The 19,011-nt window shown below is 44.0% G+C and overlaps 1 protein-coding gene across 1 annotated transcript in view; it reads left to right on the top strand.

The window, feature by feature from the left end:
• The window catches only part of LOC115475916 (phospholemman-like), a 228,126-nt gene that overhangs the window by 52,764 nt on the left and 156,351 nt on the right, over positions 1-19,011 (top strand). Inside the window, exon 3 of the mRNA XM_030211989.1 lies at positions 618-656. Within this exon, the coding sequence (XP_030067849.1) occupies positions 618-656 (39 nt within the window). The remainder of the gene's footprint in view (positions 1-617; positions 657-19,011) is intronic.

Genomic DNA, 19,011 nt, shown 5'->3' with positions numbered 1-19,011 from the left:
TTCAAAACATTTTAAATGTCCAGAAGAGACTCCTGGCCATTTAAGTGACTTGTCTGGGGCTAACTGGACATTTTCATAGGCACTAAACCGGATAGTGCCGCTGAGAATGTCTGGTTAGCACCCAAGCCGAAACTGGCTATTTTGGGGGTGTTCCAGGGGTTAACCAGAAATAATAACCACATAAATAGGACCACATAAAAGTAGTCCTCTCAGTTCTTCATAGCCGGTTAAGTGCTGAATATCTCATGCAACCGGCTATGCTTTCACTGGCTTCATATACCTGGAAATTCAATGCTGGAGCCCAGACATGGCTTGGCAGTGAATTTCTGGGTATAACGCTGGCAGCAATCAGCAAAATGCTGATCACCGCTAGATGAATATCAAGCCCAAAGAATTTTCTGCAGACATGGAACAGGGTTTATTCTCTTCTAAATAAGGTTCCTATAGACCTTTTGACTTTTAAATTCCCTCATTAAATGTATCCTCCATGTCCATTTGTTTCTTGGTATATTGCATTCTCTATGGACTTCGTTAAACAAAGATTATAGATGCAAGCATTTCCTGAGCTAAATTTCACACCAATTACTAAATCTCTTCCTCTGGCTCCTCTTTTGCAGAACCTGAGACAAAAAATGAACGTGACCCCTTCACCTATGGTGAGTTTAACCCCATACTTGTGCTGCATCAAACCCTGACTCTAATTCCAACCTAGCCTTGCGCTTTACCCTTGTATCAAGTCTGACCTTTAGCCCTAAACTTGACCCTAACCCTACAACCTTTATCATTGTGCTACGTCTGAACCCTAACTCTAACCCCTATATTCGTACTGAGTTCAAACCCTAGTCCTACTCCTAATCCCATCCTTAAATGTATTCCTGGGACTGTGACTGGACATCATGGTACTCCAGGCAGGGGAGGAGGCTTCACTCTGATGTGTCCAGCTTGAGGGTGTTCCCCCCTGATGTACCAACTGGCCCTGCTAATAAGGGTGAGGCCATGTAGGAACATACCTCCACTACAGGACTGGTGGCAGCTGAATATACTCAATTGTCTGACCTCCTTCAGCGTAACATAAACACAGAGTTATCTAAATGCTAACAGTATCCACCACTGTCACAAATAAAACTGCTTTATAAATTACTAAAATAAGGTGAATCAGACTCAGAAGGCTGTTATTTATTTGAGAATATGCATTTTATTTAAACTTACCAATTAGGGTTACACTGGCATATGATTGTTTCAGTTCAGGTACTACATCAAATCAGAGTTAATCAATCAAGACAGTCCACAAGCTTTTTCTCATAGAGAGCGGTAAACTGGAGGCTAATTGTGAATCCACAGTATTACTTCTCTAACTTCTACAGATTACAGCTGTTAGGTATACCCTAAAAATCACATGCAATTATGTCATATATTTATTTCTGCCCTCATTCTCCATATGTAATTATAATCCTAATTTGCTTAGTATCAAATTTACTTTATGTTGTATCAGCATTACTAAATTTCTACAGAATCAGCAAGTAATTACTGGAAACTACTTAATCTAACTTTTACTGTAATTTCACCTATCAGAAGGTCATTAGGGTCATTCTCATTTGCGACATCAATGTCCTCATAACCACATGTTCTATTTACTCTTACCACAAGTTTCGTTTACTGCCTACCACCTGTTGGACTATCAAAATTAGCTGGGTCTATAAACTATTTTCTAATTAAATCATATTTCGGTTCCTTAGTAAAACTGCTTGCAAACCATTTTTATTTCCTAGTTAGGCCATATTGTAAAACCTTTACAAGAACAGCTGCTACAAGGCCATTTTCAGTAAATGTCAGTAATTATACCATTGCAAGCAATTTTTTAACCTTTTGAGGCCTAGTTCAGCACACAATCTGACAGACTATTGTTCAGCCTATGATATGGTATTATGGTCATGCATGTCCTATATGATCCATATTAACAGCCCCCCCTTGAAGGCATAGGAACACTAGGCCTTCACAGGTGTTGTACAGGTGAGACTACAATGAAGAGCAATGTGTCTTCGGCCTTAAGAGAAGGTGAGCTTTTAATTGTGGTGACTAGTATCCATCATAGGTCTATAACATAGGAAGGAAATATGATTTCTGTAGGATATTCAAAAGATTTATCCTATAATATTATTAATTCCCCATTATGTATGTAGTTACAGGCAAACATGTGCAAGTGAGAAGACTTAGGTAAAACTTAGGTAATAAACTAAACATGACTTTCTCATTCGGATTATTAGCATTATCAATAGCAACAGTGTTATTATTTGCAATGTCAACAAAATCAGTATCACCATGTCTTTCATGTTCTTGATCATCATCAATTAAAGAATTTGGTGGTGAGACAATGAATCATTGTTTCATACAAAACATATTGTCCTGTAAGTTCTTTCTTACCTATGGCTGTATTAACAAGCTGTATTAACAACACGTTCCACTAATCTTCTAGTACATGGTATAATACAGCAGCCACAGAGCATAAAAACAGCAATAATGATTGCAGTCAAGGCAGAAAGTGTGATATTTTTACATTTTCCAAACATAGATTCAAACCATCCAGTCCAGGAAGTATCAATACCAGAGTTCTCAGCTAATTCATTAGCAAGTGCAGTCAGTCCTTCCAATGCTTTGGTAATGCTTCCATCTGGGGCGGTATTGTTGAGAATGTAAGCACAACAGTCTCCACTTCTGATCATTATGCAAACTCCTCCTTCCTTCGCGAGTATCATATCAAGGGCTAAGCGATTTTCCCAAGCCATCCAGCTTGTAGCATCCAATTGTTCAGCAATACCCTTGACAGCATCTCTGGTGTAGTTGATAAATCTTTGTTGATTGTAATAAATTTAATTGATCCAGTCAACATTCTTACTTATGTCAATTGCAGGAAACAAAGCTTCAAAATCAGCCACAATTTGGTTGCGAGCCTTAAATTCATTAGGGACCCCCCTTGGAACGCCAATAGAATCAAGATAGACTTGATGATCAAAGGACCCATGTGGAGCATCTCTCTTGATTCGGGAAACACCTTTGTTGGTATGCAAGGCAGCTACAGTAAATGGTATTACCAATTGAACAATAGCACATTGTCCTTCCCAATCACGGGGTAGAGTAGAATATAAAGTTCTATTTCCACAGTACCACCAAACATCAGCTCTAGCAGTTGTAAAATCTGACAAGTCCATGGTACCACTAGCAATCAAGCTAGTGTTGCAAGTGTTCAGATGTCCTATATTATTTGGATTTGTAACCTTCTTCCTTCATATACAAAGTTCAAATTTTGTATTTTTATTAGGTAGTTGGAACACTGGAGGCACTCTTACTTTCTCTGTAGGAACTTCAGGAAACATTAATGCAAGAGACTTTCAAGAAGCATTATTAGTCTTATCATCATGTTAGCAAATATAACATACACATAGCTCCAGTGAAATCATTCCGGAAATTCAAAGGAAAAGGAACCACTACAGGTTGAGGGCGAGAAGCAGTGCAAATATAGAAATTAGACAATTGTAAAGATTTAGTGGTATATTTTACCCAATCTAGCCATAAATTTGAGTCAGCATAGCCTGTTTCAATGGTAAATGTATCTCTAAGGCTAGAAACATTATGGATCTGAACTGGGATATTAATTTCTGGAAGTTGTGGAAGTAAGGGAAGTAACCAATCTAGGTAAGGCAGTCTTTCTAGCAGAGTAGACAAGGACACGGAAACGACCAACAGGATCTGTGTTGGTAGCCTCTATGCCTATACCATAAGTACGGTTTATAGAAAGGTCAATTCCCTGGAATTTTATGGAAACAGGATTGCATTTTCTAGCAGTACATGTATCTTTGTTAACAGGTCTACGGTACAGTGTAATTTTCTCTCTCAAAGATTGATTCCAGGGAGGGTGACTACTTGTAGGATAGTTTGGGCCTGTATAACACCATACATCAGACCATGAATAACATGGGCTATTAGAGTAAATAGCAGCATCCAAAACAGAATAAGTACAGAGGTAAACATAGAATTTTGAATAGGATTTTTGCCAAGACAAATCCCCACAGTCAGCAATTGCACAAACATCAAACTCAATTGTTACTGTTTTGTTGCTTTGAATCAGTCGAAAAGTAAATCGGACAGGATAGTTGCTTTTAAGATAGAACTGATCCATGTCACAGTTTTCAGAGTTTCCATGAGAACAATCAGTGCTTAAAGCCACAGGAAGCAAGTGCAAGAGAGAGAAAACCACAACCAGTACTGTTATAATCATCATTATGGAACAGGAGTTAACATGGGTTATGGCTTCTTAAAAACCACAGAATAATAAGCAGTAAAGAAATTATAGCAGCAATTATCAAGAAGCAAACAACACCACTGTTTCCAGAGTGCGATTCAGATTCTAGTTGAGTTTCACTCTTCATTCGTCAGTAGTATACAGTGAAGGCAGAAACGTATTATGATGTCCTTTTATTGCAGATATCAAGTGTCAACCTGAAATAAAGCATTAGAAAGATAAAGGAACAGCACCCAATCTTCTGTGCAGTCCCATAGGGGTAGGGGTAATCAGAAACACTATCTCAAATATTTCAGATATCCTGCCTCCTCTTTGCCTGAAGAGGAACCAGGGAAGCCATTGTCGTGATCGAACTTTATAAGAGATTACCCAAAAATATACTAATTGTCCACTAAAAGGTTGGGGAATAGGGTGCTCCATCTGTTCCAATTTGACATGGCCTATCCCACAAAGGTTTGTTAACTCAATAGTACCAATTCTGGAACCTGAGTCCATATATCAAATATGGGTTTACACAGATGACGGAATCTAAAATAGGATCCCATATTTCATCATCCTCACAACCAAGATCCCAATCAGGAGGAATTATACTATTTGTGCTGTGTGCATAAGTCATGGTGGAACAATCTGGGGTATTTTTTTGTCAAAAATTAGTATCAAATTGGAAAGTAAAGTCAATATCTTTTAGGAAGAGTTCAGCAGCATATATGTTGAAGGCAGAAAAATAGGAAAGGTATCTTGTTGGAACGTGATTCTTGATCTGGAATAAACATTAATAATGTAAAGGAATAGCTCCCCAATAAGCCTGTGGTGTATATAAGCTGGAACATTTCAACTAATCTAGTCCCTCTTTTTCTGATAAAAACCCAAGGTTTTCATCCATCATCCAAAATATTATAGGAAATTAGCCAAAACCAGACTAATTCACTACTATTTGGACGGGACAGTGGTATGTCCCCTTCCTCAATTTTGATCAGGGCAACCCCATAGATGTCAAATGTATCTATAATATGGGTGCCAGGGCCTGTAGTCCAACTATCAAGTAAAGGTTGACACAGAGAATCAAACAAAAGAGTTCCACATCTCATTATCGTTGGGACCAGGGTCACATCCGTGGGCCCTTGTGACATACTCATAATGTAAAATCATGAGCAACAGGTACAGCTCCAATGTTAGTAAAAGGAGTTCTCCCTGGTACTCGAAAAATTTCAAATAATTCAACTGAATTAACTGTATCAGTTCCCCATACTCGAAGGAAATATCGGGGTACCCAGGGTGTACCCAAGAGCTGAGAAGACATTGACCAGTATGTTACAAGTTCCCCAACATGGGCAGAGAAAGTGTTCCACATTCAATTTTGTATCTACCATACCCAGGAAATAGATCATCCTCTTCTATTATTATAGTGCCAGTGCCTATTTCATTAGCACGGATTAAAGGAGCACACTGTCTGATATCTATCAACTGGATCCCAAGTAGGATCATCATTTGGACCTGGATCCCATAAGTGAGTATATATATATATATAGTATGGATTATTAGTGCCAACAAAGCGAGAAAGGGTTATGTAAGGCACCTCGTCAGAGAGGTTAGGATTCGAATTAGGATTAGACAATCAAGCTTACTAAGTATATTAGTACTTTTTTTCAATAGGTAGAGGGAATGTAATGGTATTTTTCTAATAAATACAAAATTATAAACAACAGAAAATAGGAAAGCATAAGAACCATACAAATATACAGCATTGTCAGTGGGTTATAAATAGAGTGCTGTGCTGGAACTTCCTGTATTTGCAACTGTACTTGAGGCATGCTATTAAGGAAAGCATAGTAAACCTCTTTCACATTGCAATTGCGATAATAAGAAAGTGTAACAAGAAACATATTTTAAATTATCAGAAAAGTCTATTATCAATTGTACTTCAGTCATATTGGCTTTGTGATGACTGTAGTTCTGTCGTGAAATCTTTCAAATATAAACAAAATAAAAGCAATGATAAAAATGATAAGACATGCAAGCAGTATAAGAAAGCAAAGAATATTCCGAGGTTCAGGACTCATTATCAAGTAATGTAATGCCAGAATCTGATGATATATTATCAGAAACTGACGTATCAGTCATAGAATTATCTCTATCAAACAATGCAGCTGCAGAAGTTCCTATTTCAGAGCTTACAATGTGTGAGGAAACAGGGTCATTTGACAGGGCTGGTATCACATCTCCAGAATCTGCAGACGGAGATGTGCAACAACCGTGTCAGTGTTTTAGGTCCGCTACGGAAGGAGGCAGAACTAGTTTAAATGTGGGTTGTCAGAAGAGACAAGGTCATGAAAAAACTCGAATGTCCTTGAGGTGGACCCAAGAAGAATGGTCTTGAAGTTTTAACAGCAGCTGTGGATAAAGTTTCAATACAAAAAAGGTCTATGTAAATAGGGTTCTTTCCATGTTTTGTGTGTATAGTATTTTCTCTAAACAAAATCTCCCTAATTTAAAGATTTGAGCTTATCATTGTCTGAGTCTGTACCCCCCCCCCCCCCCCCACCCCACACACACACACACCCTTCTGGCTGACAGATCATTAGAAATGGCAGACAGAGAGGTGATAACAGCAGTGATGGTCAGGGAGGACAATGGGAAATTAGGTTCTTACATTGGTAATTTTCTTTCCTTTGGTCACAGCAGATGAATCCTTATGAATATCTTTATATCTTTCCTGTTTTTGTTACATACTGCTGCTAAAATTGTGATTTGCATGTCCCAATCCTTAGAGCTGTACACCTGGGACATTTCTTCTGGTGAATTTAAGTGGCAGCTCTTCAGATAGGTTACAGCAGACACATTCTGAGAGAAGAGGACATTTCTCTGGTAAGTGAACACTACTTTTGCTTGTGCTTTGGGAACTTAAAGATTGGGGGTTTAAAGGAGGAATTGGTAGGGTTAGTGTTAGGCAAACTTAAAAAGCAAATTTCAACAGCTAACAGAAAAAGCTACTAATCTCCATAGTCCTTTTCCACTTAGTTTTAAAAGCCTTGTACCACAGCATTAACAGATAGAATCTAACAGCCCTGCAGGATCTAATTTAGTATTAAGGGCGAATAAAAAGAGAGAGAGAGGGAGAAAAGCAAGCAGGGCCTAGTTTAGAGGAATAAAAAGAGAGAGAGAGAGAGAGAGAGAGAGAGAGAGAGAAAAGCAAGCACCATTAACTAGTTGCCATAGTGTATAAACCCCTTCCCCACAGTTTTAAACTGAACTTTTCTCTAGAAATAGGCATTTTCCACATAGTTTTAAACTGAAACTTTTCTAGAGGTAGGAACTCCTTTGTTCTAAACGGCAGTTATTTTTATTTTCCTTGGCTGCTGGCTGCTGGAGAGTTAGCTCATCCATTGACCTAGTTTTAAACTGAAACGTTTTCTAGAGGTAGGAACTCCTTTGTTCTAAACGGCAGTTATTTTTCTTTTCCTTGGCTGCTGGAGAGTTATCTCATCCAGTGACCTCAATTAAGTGATAATCAAGGTGTGGGGGGAAGTAGAATACTTGCATAGGTTGCTCAAAAGAGGCCCCTTAGATTCAAAAGTATATAAAGAGGGAAGGTCCCACTGAAACTTTCTTTCTGAGAAGTTCTGAGAGAAGAGGACATTTCTCTGGTAAGTGAACACTACTTTGCTTGTGCTTTGGGAACTTAAAAATTGGGGTTTAAAGGAGGAATTGTAGGTTAGTGTTAGGCAAACTTAAAAAGCAAATTTCAACAGCTAACAGAAAACAGCTAATCTCCATAGTCTTTTCCACTTAGTTTTAAAAGCCTTGTACCACAGCTTTAACAGATAGAATCTAACAGCCACTGCAGGATCTAATTTAGTATTCCCACCCACCCCTAGGACAACTCCTCATTTATAGTCAGTTATTGTAATTAGGGTAACAAGCAAGGAGTGCTCTTATAGAGTTTTAAATACATTTCATTACCATCTAAGAAGGAAATACTAAAATCATACAATACACCATATAAAGTAAAAGACACTTTTATATTAGGCTAATCTCCTTAATACTGTAGCAAGTTTTAAAATATTGGAAAACTCAAAAACACTAAGATGGAGTCAGCAGTCCAGCAGCGAGAGGGGTGCTATCCAGTCTTTTGCATTGAGTGTCACATGTATGATTATCTCCCAGTTGGTGAGATGTCATATGTTTGCGCCCGATGCAAAGAGCTCCTAGCTCTTAGAGAACATGTCCGTTCTCTTGAGGCTAGAGTAGCAGACTTGGTGGAGCTGAGGGAGACAGAGAGGTACATAGAGGAGACCTACAGGGATGTTGTAGAGAGTTCCCACCTCCAGTCTGGTAGCCCTTGTGCTACCTTGGAGAAGGGAGGTCTCCTAGAAGGAGAGCATCACCCTGGTGAAGTAGGAAGTACTCCTTTAGCCAGGACCTGCCCACCAGGGGATGTACTATCCTCTCGCACTGAGGATATGTCTCCAAGTGCTGCCCGGGAGGGAAAGGTTAGGACAGCTGTTGTAGTTGGTGATTCGATCATTAGGCATATAGATAGCTGGGTGGCTGGTGGACGTGAGGATCGCCTGGTGACTTGCCTGCCTGGTGCAAAGATGGCGGACCTCACGCGTCACCTAGATAGGATTTTAGACAGTGCTGGGGAGGACCGCTGTCTTGGTACATGTGGGTACCAATGACATAGGAAAATGTGGGAGAGAGGTTCTGGAAGCCAAATTTAGGCTCTTAGGTAGAAAGCTCAAATCCAGATCCTCTAGGGTAGCATTTTCTGAAATGCTACCTGTTCCACGTGCAGGGCCCAAGAGACAGGCAGAGCTCCAGAGTCTCAATGCGTGGATGAGACGATGGTGCAGGGAGGAGGGTTTTAGATTTGTTAGGAACTGGGCAACATTCTGGGGAAGGGGGAGCCTATTCCGAAAGGATGGGCTCCACCTTAACCAGGGTGGGACCAGGCTGCTGGCGTCGGCATTTAAAAAGGAGATAGAGCAGCTTTTAAACTAGAAATGGGGGGAAGGCTGACAGTCGCTCAAAAGCGCATGGTTCGGGAAAGGTATCTTGCAAAGATACCTCACAAACAGGGAAGATAGGGTTTCTGGATAGTGAGGTTTGCACAACAGACCGTGGTAGGCCAGGTGCCCTTAAATACAACTAAAGATCAGACAAAAGATGTCAAATCAATAGTGTCAGGTACTAAGCATCATGCAAATAAGAACAACAAACATACTCTGAAATGTCTATATGCAAATGCTAGGAGTCTAAGAAATAAGATGGGAGAGTTGGAATATATTGCAATAAATGAAAAATTGGATATAATAGGCATTACTGAGACCTGGTGGAAGGAGGATAACCAGTGGGACACTGTCATACCGGGGTACAAAGTATATCGTAATGATAGGGTAGACCGGACTGGTGGAGGGGTAGCATTGTATATTAAAGAGAGCCTTGACTCAGATAGATTACAAATTCAGCAGGACACAAATCACACCTTTGAATCACTGTGGGTTGAAATTCCATGTATAAAAGGGAAAAAAATGGTGATAGGAGTGTACTACCGTCCACCTCGCCAGGATGAGCAGGTAGACACAGAAATGATAAATGAAATCAGAGACGCGAACAAAATGGGCAATGTGATAATAATGGGTGACTTCAATTATCCAAATATAGACTGGGTAAATGTAACATCGGGACATGCTACAGAGATACAATTCCTTGATGAAATCAAGGACAGCTTTATGGAGCAACTGGTGCAGGAGCCGACGAGAGAAGGAAAAATTCTAGACTTGGTCCTTAGTGGAGCGCATGATCTGGTGAGGGACGTTATGGTACTGAGGCCGCTTGATAACAGTGACCATAATATGATCAGTTTTGACATCAACCTTGAAGTAACTGTACACAGAAAGTCAAATACGTTAGCGCTTAACTTTAAAAAAGGAGACTATGATAAAATGAGAAGAACGGTAAAAAAAAAAACTTAGGGGGGCAACTGAGAGAGTAAAAACTGTACAACAGGCGTGGACGCTGTTCAAAAATACCATCCTGGAGGCCCAGGCCATACATATTCCGCTAATTAGAAAAGAAAGACGGAAGTCCAAAAGACACCCGGCCTGGTTGAAAAGTGAGGTGAAGGAAGCTATTAGGGCTAAAAGAAACGCCTTCAGAAATGGAAGAAGGAACCGTCTGAAAATAACAAGAAACAGCATAAGGAGTGTCAAGCAAATGCAAGGCGCAGATTAAGAAGGCCAAGAGGGAGTATGAAAAAAGATAGCATTAGAGGCAAAAAACATAGTAAAAAATTTTTTGGTATATTAAAAGCAGGAAGCCGGCAAAAGAATCGGTTGGGCCGCTGGATGACTGAGGGGTAAAAGGGGGCGATCAAGGAAGACAAAGACGTAGCGGAGAGACTGAATGAATTCTTTGCTTCGGTCTTCACCGAGGAAGATTTGGGTGGGATACCGGTGTGTCGGAAATGGTATTTCAAGCGGACGAGTCGGAGAAACTTACTGACTTCACGGTAAACCTGGAGGACGTAATGGGGCAGTTCGGCAAACTGAAGAGTAGCAAATCTCCTGGACCGGATGGTATTCATCCTAGAGTACTGATAGAACTGAAAAACGAGCTTGCGGAGCTACTGCTAGTGATATGCAACTTATCCTTAAAATCGAGCGTGGTACTGGAAGATTGGAGGGTGGGCCAATGTAACGCCCATTTTTAAAAAAGGCTCCAGGGGAGATCCGGGAAATTATAGACCGGTGAGTCTGACGTCGGTGCCGGGGAAAATGGTAGAGGCTATTATCAAAAACAAAATTACAGAGCACATCCGAGGACATGGATTACTGAGACCAAGTCAGCATGGCTTTTGTGTGGGGAAATCTTGCCTGACCAATTTACTTCAATTCTTTGAAGGAGTGAACAAACATGTGGACAAAGGGGAGTCGGTTGATATTGTGTATCTGGATTTTCAAAAGGCGTTTGACAAGGTACCTCATGAAAGGCTACAGAGGAAATTGGAGGGTCATGGGATAGGAGGAAATGTCCTATTGTGGATTAAAAACTGGTTGAAGGATAGGAAACAGAGAGTGGGGTTAAATGGGCAGTATTCACAATGGAGAAGGGTAGTTAGTGGGGTTCCTCAGGGGTCCGTGCTAGGACCGCTGCTTTTAATATATTTATAAATGATTTAGAGATGGGAGTAACTAGCGAGGTAATTAAATTTGCTGATGACACAACGTTATTCAAAGTCGTTAAATCGCGACAGGATTGTGAAAAATTACAAGAGGGACCTTACGAGACTGGGAGACTGGGCGGCTAAATGGCAGATGATGTTTAATGTGAGCAAGTGCAAGGTGATGCATGTGGGAAAAAAGAACCCGAATTATAGCTACGTCATGCAAGGTTCCACGTTAGGAGTTACAGACCAAGAAACGGATCTGGGTGTCGTCGTCGATAACACACTGAAACCTTCTGCTCAGTGTGCTGCTGCGGCTAAGAAAGCGAATAGAATGTTGGGTATTATCAGGAAAGGTATGGAAAACAGGTGTGAGGATGTTATAATGCCGTTGTATCGCTCCATGGTGCGACCGCACCTTGAGTATTGTGTTCAATTCTGGTCGCCGCATCTCAAGAAGATATAGTAGAATTGGAAAAGGTGCAGCGAAGGGCGACTAAAATGATAGCGGGGATGGGACGACTTCCCTATGAAGAAAGACTAAGGAGGCTAGGGCTATACAGCTTGGAGAAGAGACGGCTGAGGGGAGACATGATAGAGGTATATAAAATAATGAGTGGAGTGGAACAGGGTGGATGTGAAGCGTCTGTTCACGCTTTCCAAAAATACTAGGACTAGGGGGCATGCGATGAAACTACAGTGTAGTAATTTAAAACAAATCGGAGAAAATATTTCTTCACCCAACGTGTAATTAAACTCTGGAATTCGTTGCCGGAGAAAGTGGTGAAGGCGGTTAGCTTAGCAGAGTTAAAAGGGGTTGGACGGTTTCCTAAAGGACAAGTCCATAAACCGCTACTAAACGGACTTGGAAAAACTCCAAAATTCCAGGAATAACATGTATAGAATGTTTGTACGTTTGGGAAGCTTGCCAGGTGCCCTTGGCCTGGATTGGCCGCTGTCGTGGACAGGATGCTGGGCTCGATGGACCCTTGGTCTTTTCCCAGTATGGCATTACTTATGTACTTATGTACTAAAGTCTTAAGCTTACGCCCACCCACCCTGCCCCCCAACACACCCACCCCAAGACAGACACTTCATAAATAACTTCCCCAAATACACTACTTATCACAAATTAACTCCACCCATATTACAACTGTCTCTGAAAAGAAAACCCCTCATTATCACTGCAATCCCCAGTCTTCTACTCACCAGCTAAGGATTACTGCTCTAATAATAAGAATCTCAGCCAACAGATCCATAGGCTTCTGTTCTCACTATATCACACCTGTTCATACCCATTTCAACCAATCAGGATGACTTTTATTCTCTATAATAATTGTGGTGCTTTAGTTTCAAGACCAATTGTCTGGAGACTTAAGGCTTGTCCTATCTGTCTGCAACTCACTAGATTAAAACACAAGCTCAGTAAAGTAAAACAGGAACTAGATGCACTTAAAGCAGCATCTAGGACCGCACAATATCATACTGCACAGAATCATACCAAATTATCACCACTACCACAAAGGATAAAACCACCTAAAAATAGATGGATCACTGTAGGCTGAGGCAGACTTCGTTATGTGACAAGAAAACATCCAACCTCACAAGTGTTGCCCCTACAAAATCTTTTACTCCATTACAGCACTGTAATGTTCTTGAAAACAGAACGGAAGCCAAAGAAAAAACAATAAAGTGGAACAAAAAGATATGAAGGTACCCAAAGAGAAAAGAAGCCCCCAAATCACTAATGTTGAAATGCATACCAGGAAATGTAGATGGAAAGCGATGACCACAAATGCTCGCAGTCTAAGCAATAAAGTTCATGACCTTCAGGCCCTGATGTTGGAGGCAGACTTGGATGTTGTTGCAATCACGGAGACGTGGCTCAATGGTTCCCATGAATGGAATGCAAACATACCAGGCTATAATCTATTTAGGAAGGATAGAGGATGGTCATAAAGGTGGAGGAGTAGCTCTGTATGTGAGGAATGATATCACTGCGACTGAAATGACCTGGGGAAAGGAAGAGGCGATATGGATCACCTTAAAAAGAGATGATAGAACCTCTGTCTACGTGGGTGTTGTCTACAGACCTCCGACACAATTGGAGGAATTAGATAAAGACCTGATCGCAGATATTCAAAAGTTGGGAAGCAAGAGAGAGGTGCTGTTGCTGGGAGATTTCAATCTGCCAGATGTAGATTGGAAGGTTCCGTCTGCGGAATTGGAAAGAAGTAGAGGGATCGTGGATGCTTTCCAAAGTGTTTTGCTCAGACAAATGGTGATGGAACCCACGAGGGAGGGAGCGACACTGGATCTGGTGCTCACAAATGGGGATAGCGTGTCAAATATCCGAGTGGGTGCCCACCTGGGCAGCAGTGACCATCAAACGGTTTGGTTTGATATAACAGCTAAAGTGGAGAGCGGCCACTCAAAACTCAAAGTCCTGGATTTCAAGCGTGCTGACTTTAGTAAAATGGGGGAATACCTGAGGAAGGAGATGATGGGCTGGGAGGAAGTACACAAAGTGGAAGGACAGTGGTCCAGGCTGAAAGAAGCTATAAATAGGGCCATGAACCTTTATGTAAGGAAAGTAAATAAAAGCAAGAGAAAAAGGAAACCGATATGGTTCTCCAAGCAAGTGATTGAGAAAATAGAGGCTAAAGAGTTGGCGTTCCAGAAATACAGAAAAAACTCAAAGAACATGAGGAATGCCGGATGAAACTGAAAGAAGCCAAGAGAGAGATACGACTGGTAAAAGCGCAAGCGGAAGAACAAATGGCTAGAAATGTAAGGAGGGGGTGACAAAAATTTCTTCAGGTATATTAGTGAAAGGAGAATGGCTAAAAAGGGAATTGTGAGACTAAAAGATACTGCGAACTGCTATGTGGAAAATGATGAAGAAAAAGCAAATTTGCTAAATAGATACTTTTGTTCTGTTTTCACAGAAGAAAATCCTGGAGAAGGACTGCGATGGACTGAAAATAGTACAAATGAGAATGAAGTGGATAGAGCACCGTTCATGGAAGAAAGTGTGTATCAACAACTTGAAAAGCTAAGGTGGACAAAGCCATGGGACCGGACGGGATCCACCCCAGGATATTGAGGGAGCTCAGAGAGGTTTTGGCGGGTCCTCTTAACCTTTTTAATATTCGACGGGAAAGGTTCCATGGGATGGAGAACGGCGGAGGTGGTCCCTCTTCACAAAAGTGGTGATAGGGAAAGAAGCTGAAAACTACAGGCCGGTAAGCCTCACTTCGGTTATTGGAAAAGTAATGGAAGCGATGCTGAAGGAAAGGATAGTGAATTTCCTGGAAGCCAATAAGTTGCAAGATCCAAGACAACATGGTTTTACCAACGGGAAATCGTTGCCAAACGAATTCATTGAGTTCTTTGATTGGGTGACAGGAGAATTGAATCAGAGACGAGCTATGGACGTAATCTACTTAGATTTCAGCAAGCTTTTGACACGGTTCCCCACAAGAGGCTCTTAAATAAACTGGATGGGCTGAGGATAGGACCTGAAGTGGTGAACTGGATTAGGAACTGGTTGACGGACAGACGCCAGAGGGTGGTGGTGAATGGAATTCGTTCGGAGGAGGGAAAGGTGAGTAGTGGAGTGCCTCAGGGATCGGTGCTGGGGCCGATTCTGTTCACTATATTTGTGAGTGACATTGCCAAAGGGTTAGAAGGTAAAGTTTGCCTTTTTGTGGATGATACTAAGATCTGTAACAGAGTGGACCCCTGGAAGGAGTGGAAAACATGAAAAAGGATCTGAGGAAGCTAGAAGAATGGTCTAAGGTTTGGCAATTAAAATTCAACACGAAGAAATGCAAAGTGATGCACTTAGGGAATAGAAATCCACTGGAGACGTATGTGTTAGGTGGGGAGAGTCTGATAGGTACGGGCGGAGAGAGGGATCTTGGGGTAATAGTATCTGAGGATTTGAAGGCGACGAAACAGTGTGACAAGGTGGTGCCGTAGCTAAAAGGTTGTTAGGCTGTATAGAGAGAGGTGTGACCCAGCAGAAGAAAGGGGGTGTTGATGCCCCTGTATAAGTTGTTGGTGAGGCCCCACCTGGAGTATTGTGTTCAGTTTTGGAGGCGTATCTTGTTAAGGATGTTAAAAGAATTGAAGCGGTTGCAAAGAAAAGCAATGAGATGGTATGGGATTTGCGTTACAAGACGTATGAGGAGAGACTTGCTGAACTAAACATGTATACTCTGGAGGAAAGGAGAAACAGGGGTGATATGTGTCACATCCGTCGCTCCCTCCGGCTGCTCCTCCGCTGGAACCAGGAGCCGGTGTCCATCGCGGCGAGGGCCGGCCTTCTTGAGGCCGCGGCGATAGCCGCCCAGTCCGGGGCTGAGGCCGTGGGCCGGCGATCACGGCTGCCGGGCTCTCGATCGCCTGCTATGGGGCCGTACATGCGCCAGTGGGGAGAATGGCGTTGAGATGCGATGGCCGGCGTCTCCTTCACTTTCGGGCGCGGGTACCCGAAGCTCCGCCTCAGAGGAGTTAGATTGGGAGGCCGGTGCTGTAGTCCCGCCTGGGAGGTCGGATACAGCCAATCAAAAGGGTTTTGTCAGTAACCGGGTTCTGATTGGCCGGCCATGTCGGCTGGGCTGGGTGGTTGAATGCAGACAGTATTTAAGGAGCAGGCCTGAGATAGAACATTGCTTCAGGTTCTGTTTCCGAGGCCAGTCTTCGGGTGTTCCAGTTTTCAGTTTGTTTTCCTTGTTCTCCTGGCTTGACCTTGGCATGTTTTTGGACTTCTCTGCTACCTGCCTGCCTTGACCTATTGCCTGTATCGACTACGCTGTGAGCTGCCTGCCCTGACCTATTGCCTGTTTCGACTACGCTGTGAGCTGCCTGCCCTGACCTGTGCCTGGTTTGGAATCCGTTGTTTTCCTCCTGCCCTCCTGGCTCCTGGTCCAGTATTGGGTCAGTTCGTCAACCCTGCGGTTCCGGAAGTCCCGTTGGCCGCCTGCAGCTGGGGGCTCAACTCTCGGTGAACGGCGGTCACCACGGGTGAAGACTTGGGGTTGCACGGCTGTCCTCTGAGGTCCTTCGGGACCTTGCGGGACCTAAGGGCTCACCTTCTATTCAGACAAGACAGGAACCTGAAGCCATGAGCTCGCCTACGCAACCCAATCTACGGGACCTGGCTAAATTCTCCAGCAGCAGCAGGAGCAGTTGAACGCCCTGTCGGGGGCCTGCAGAATGTCTGCTCTCAGTTAACCACGGTCCAGGTCCAGAACCAGGCCGCTGCGGCACACCAGGCCGCTGCAGCGGCTCCCCGTCCGGGAGGGTCCTTTGATGGTCCTTTGATGGTGTTCCTGGAAGTTGCCGGGGGTTTCTCAACCAGTGCAACTTATACTTCAAGATGCAACCGGAGGCCTTTGCCTCAGACCAGGTAAAAGTGGCCTATGTTATTTCCTTGCTAACTGGACGAGCACTAGCCTGGGCATCCCCGCTATGTAAACAACAAGATCCGCTTTTGGACAACTACGCGGAGTTCCAGCACCGATTCCGCATGGTGTTTGAACTTCCCGGAAGGCCATCTTCCGCCGCCTCCAAGCTGCTACGGATCCAACAGGCGAAGGGACCGTGGCGGACTATGCTATCTGGTTTTCAAACCCTGGCGACAGAGTTGCGCTGGAATCAAGAGTCCCTATCCGCTATCTTCCTGGAAGGGCTTCAGGATCGAATCAAGGACGAGCTGGCCGGTCGGGAGGTTCCGGGGCAGCTGACGCCTTGATCTCACTCTGTGTCCGGGTGGATACCCGTTCCAGGAGAGGGCTAGAGCCCGTGCGGACCGGCGGAGGGGGTCCGGAGGCGGGTCCCGGCCTAGTCGGGTACTTTCCCCCCCGACGGGGCTCCAGAGGGCCTAGGGAGGCCTCCGAGTTACCCTATGGTAATCGGCCGTCACCGATTAACCCCGTCTGAGAGGACTCAACGCCTTTGGGGCGGCCTTTGCCTGTATTGCGGCGAGGCCGGTCACTTCATCAGCTCTTGCCCCGCACGGCCGGGAAATGCCACTCCCAAGGCGCCCTGAGGGGAGGGGTCTTGGGGCACTCTAATCCCCTACCGGACAACCTGATTACTCTCCCGGTGACCCTGCGGTGGCAGGAGACGGTGGTTCACACCCGAGCTTTATTGGATTCCGGGGCCGGGGGGAAATTTCATTTGTCAGGAAACTCCTGCGGCAGATGGGGTGACCTATACTGCCCTATCGGCCCGCTTTGCAAGTGACGTCCATCCAGGGGACAGCATTACCCCAGCCTATCACGGAGGTGACTCCATTTTTGGGCTCCAGGTGGGGGAAGACCACCGTGAGGAGGCTCAATTTCTGATTTTGCCCCGTACCATTCATCCCGTGGTACTAGGCCTGCCCTGGTTACGGCGTCACACCCCTGTAATAGATTGGACTTTAGGAAGATCAAGCTGGGGTGGCGCCTGTACCGAGACCTGTTTGAAGGGTCGGGGAATCCAGCTGTCCCGCGGTTGTGGCTACTCCTAGAACTGTGCCAGCCTGTCAAGCTGCTCTGCCAGAGGAGTACCGGGATTTCGCTGATGTGTTTAGTCCCATGGAAGCGGATGTGCTACCTCCACATCGGTCCTTTGATTGCGCTATTAATCTGATGACTGGCAAGATGCCACCGCGGGGCCGACTCTATACCTGTCCCGAGAGGAATCGAAGGTCATGCAAGCTTACATCCGGGAGAATCTCCCAGAAAGGGTTCATTCGCCCCTCCACGTCTCCTGCCGGAGCAGGATTCTTTTTGTGACCAAAAAAAGATGGCTCCTTGAGCCCTGCATTAACTACCGGGGCCTAAATGCCATCACCATAAAGGACCGGTATCCTCTGCCCCTTATTCCGGAATTGTTTGATCGGCTGCAGGGGGCCCAGATCTTCACCAAATTGGACCTCCGTGGAGCCTACAACTTGGTTCGTATCCGGCAGGGGGACGAATGGAAAAACTGCGTTTAATACGCATGAGGGGCACTTTGAATACCGGGTGATGCCCTTCGGCCTGTGCAACGCTCCAGCGGTGTTCCAGAGATTCATAAACTTCGCCCTTGAAGACCTGCTTTATTCTACGGTAATTGTATACCTAGATGACATCCTGATTTTTTCCAAAGATCCCCAGGAGCATGTGGCCCACGTTCGGACCATCCTCCGGCGCTTGCGGCAGTATCGCTTGTTTGCCAAACTCAGCAAATGCGCCTTTCACCAGCAGACTCTGCCTTTTTTGGGACATATTCTATTACCTGGGGGTCTGCGAATGGATCCAGACAAACTCCGCGCTATCCGGGAGTGGCCGCAACCCCAAGGCCTGAAGGCGCTGCAACGGTTCCTGGGGTTTGCTAATTACTATCGTCAATTTATTCCCCATTATTCTCAATTGACAGCTCCGCTGACAGCGCTAACTAAGAAGCATGTGGATGTTAGGAAATGGCCGGCCGAGGCGCTAATGGCATTCAGTCAGTTGAAGAAAGCATTTGAATCCGCTCCCATCCTTCAGGCCCTGGATCCGGACAAACC

Source organism: Microcaecilia unicolor, chromosome 8, assembly GCF_901765095.1.
Source record: "Microcaecilia unicolor chromosome 8, aMicUni1.1, whole genome shotgun sequence".
Taxonomy (NCBI): Eukaryota; Metazoa; Chordata; class Amphibia; order Gymnophiona; family Siphonopidae; genus Microcaecilia; species Microcaecilia unicolor.
This window is presented reverse-complemented; position numbering and strand designations above follow the sequence as displayed.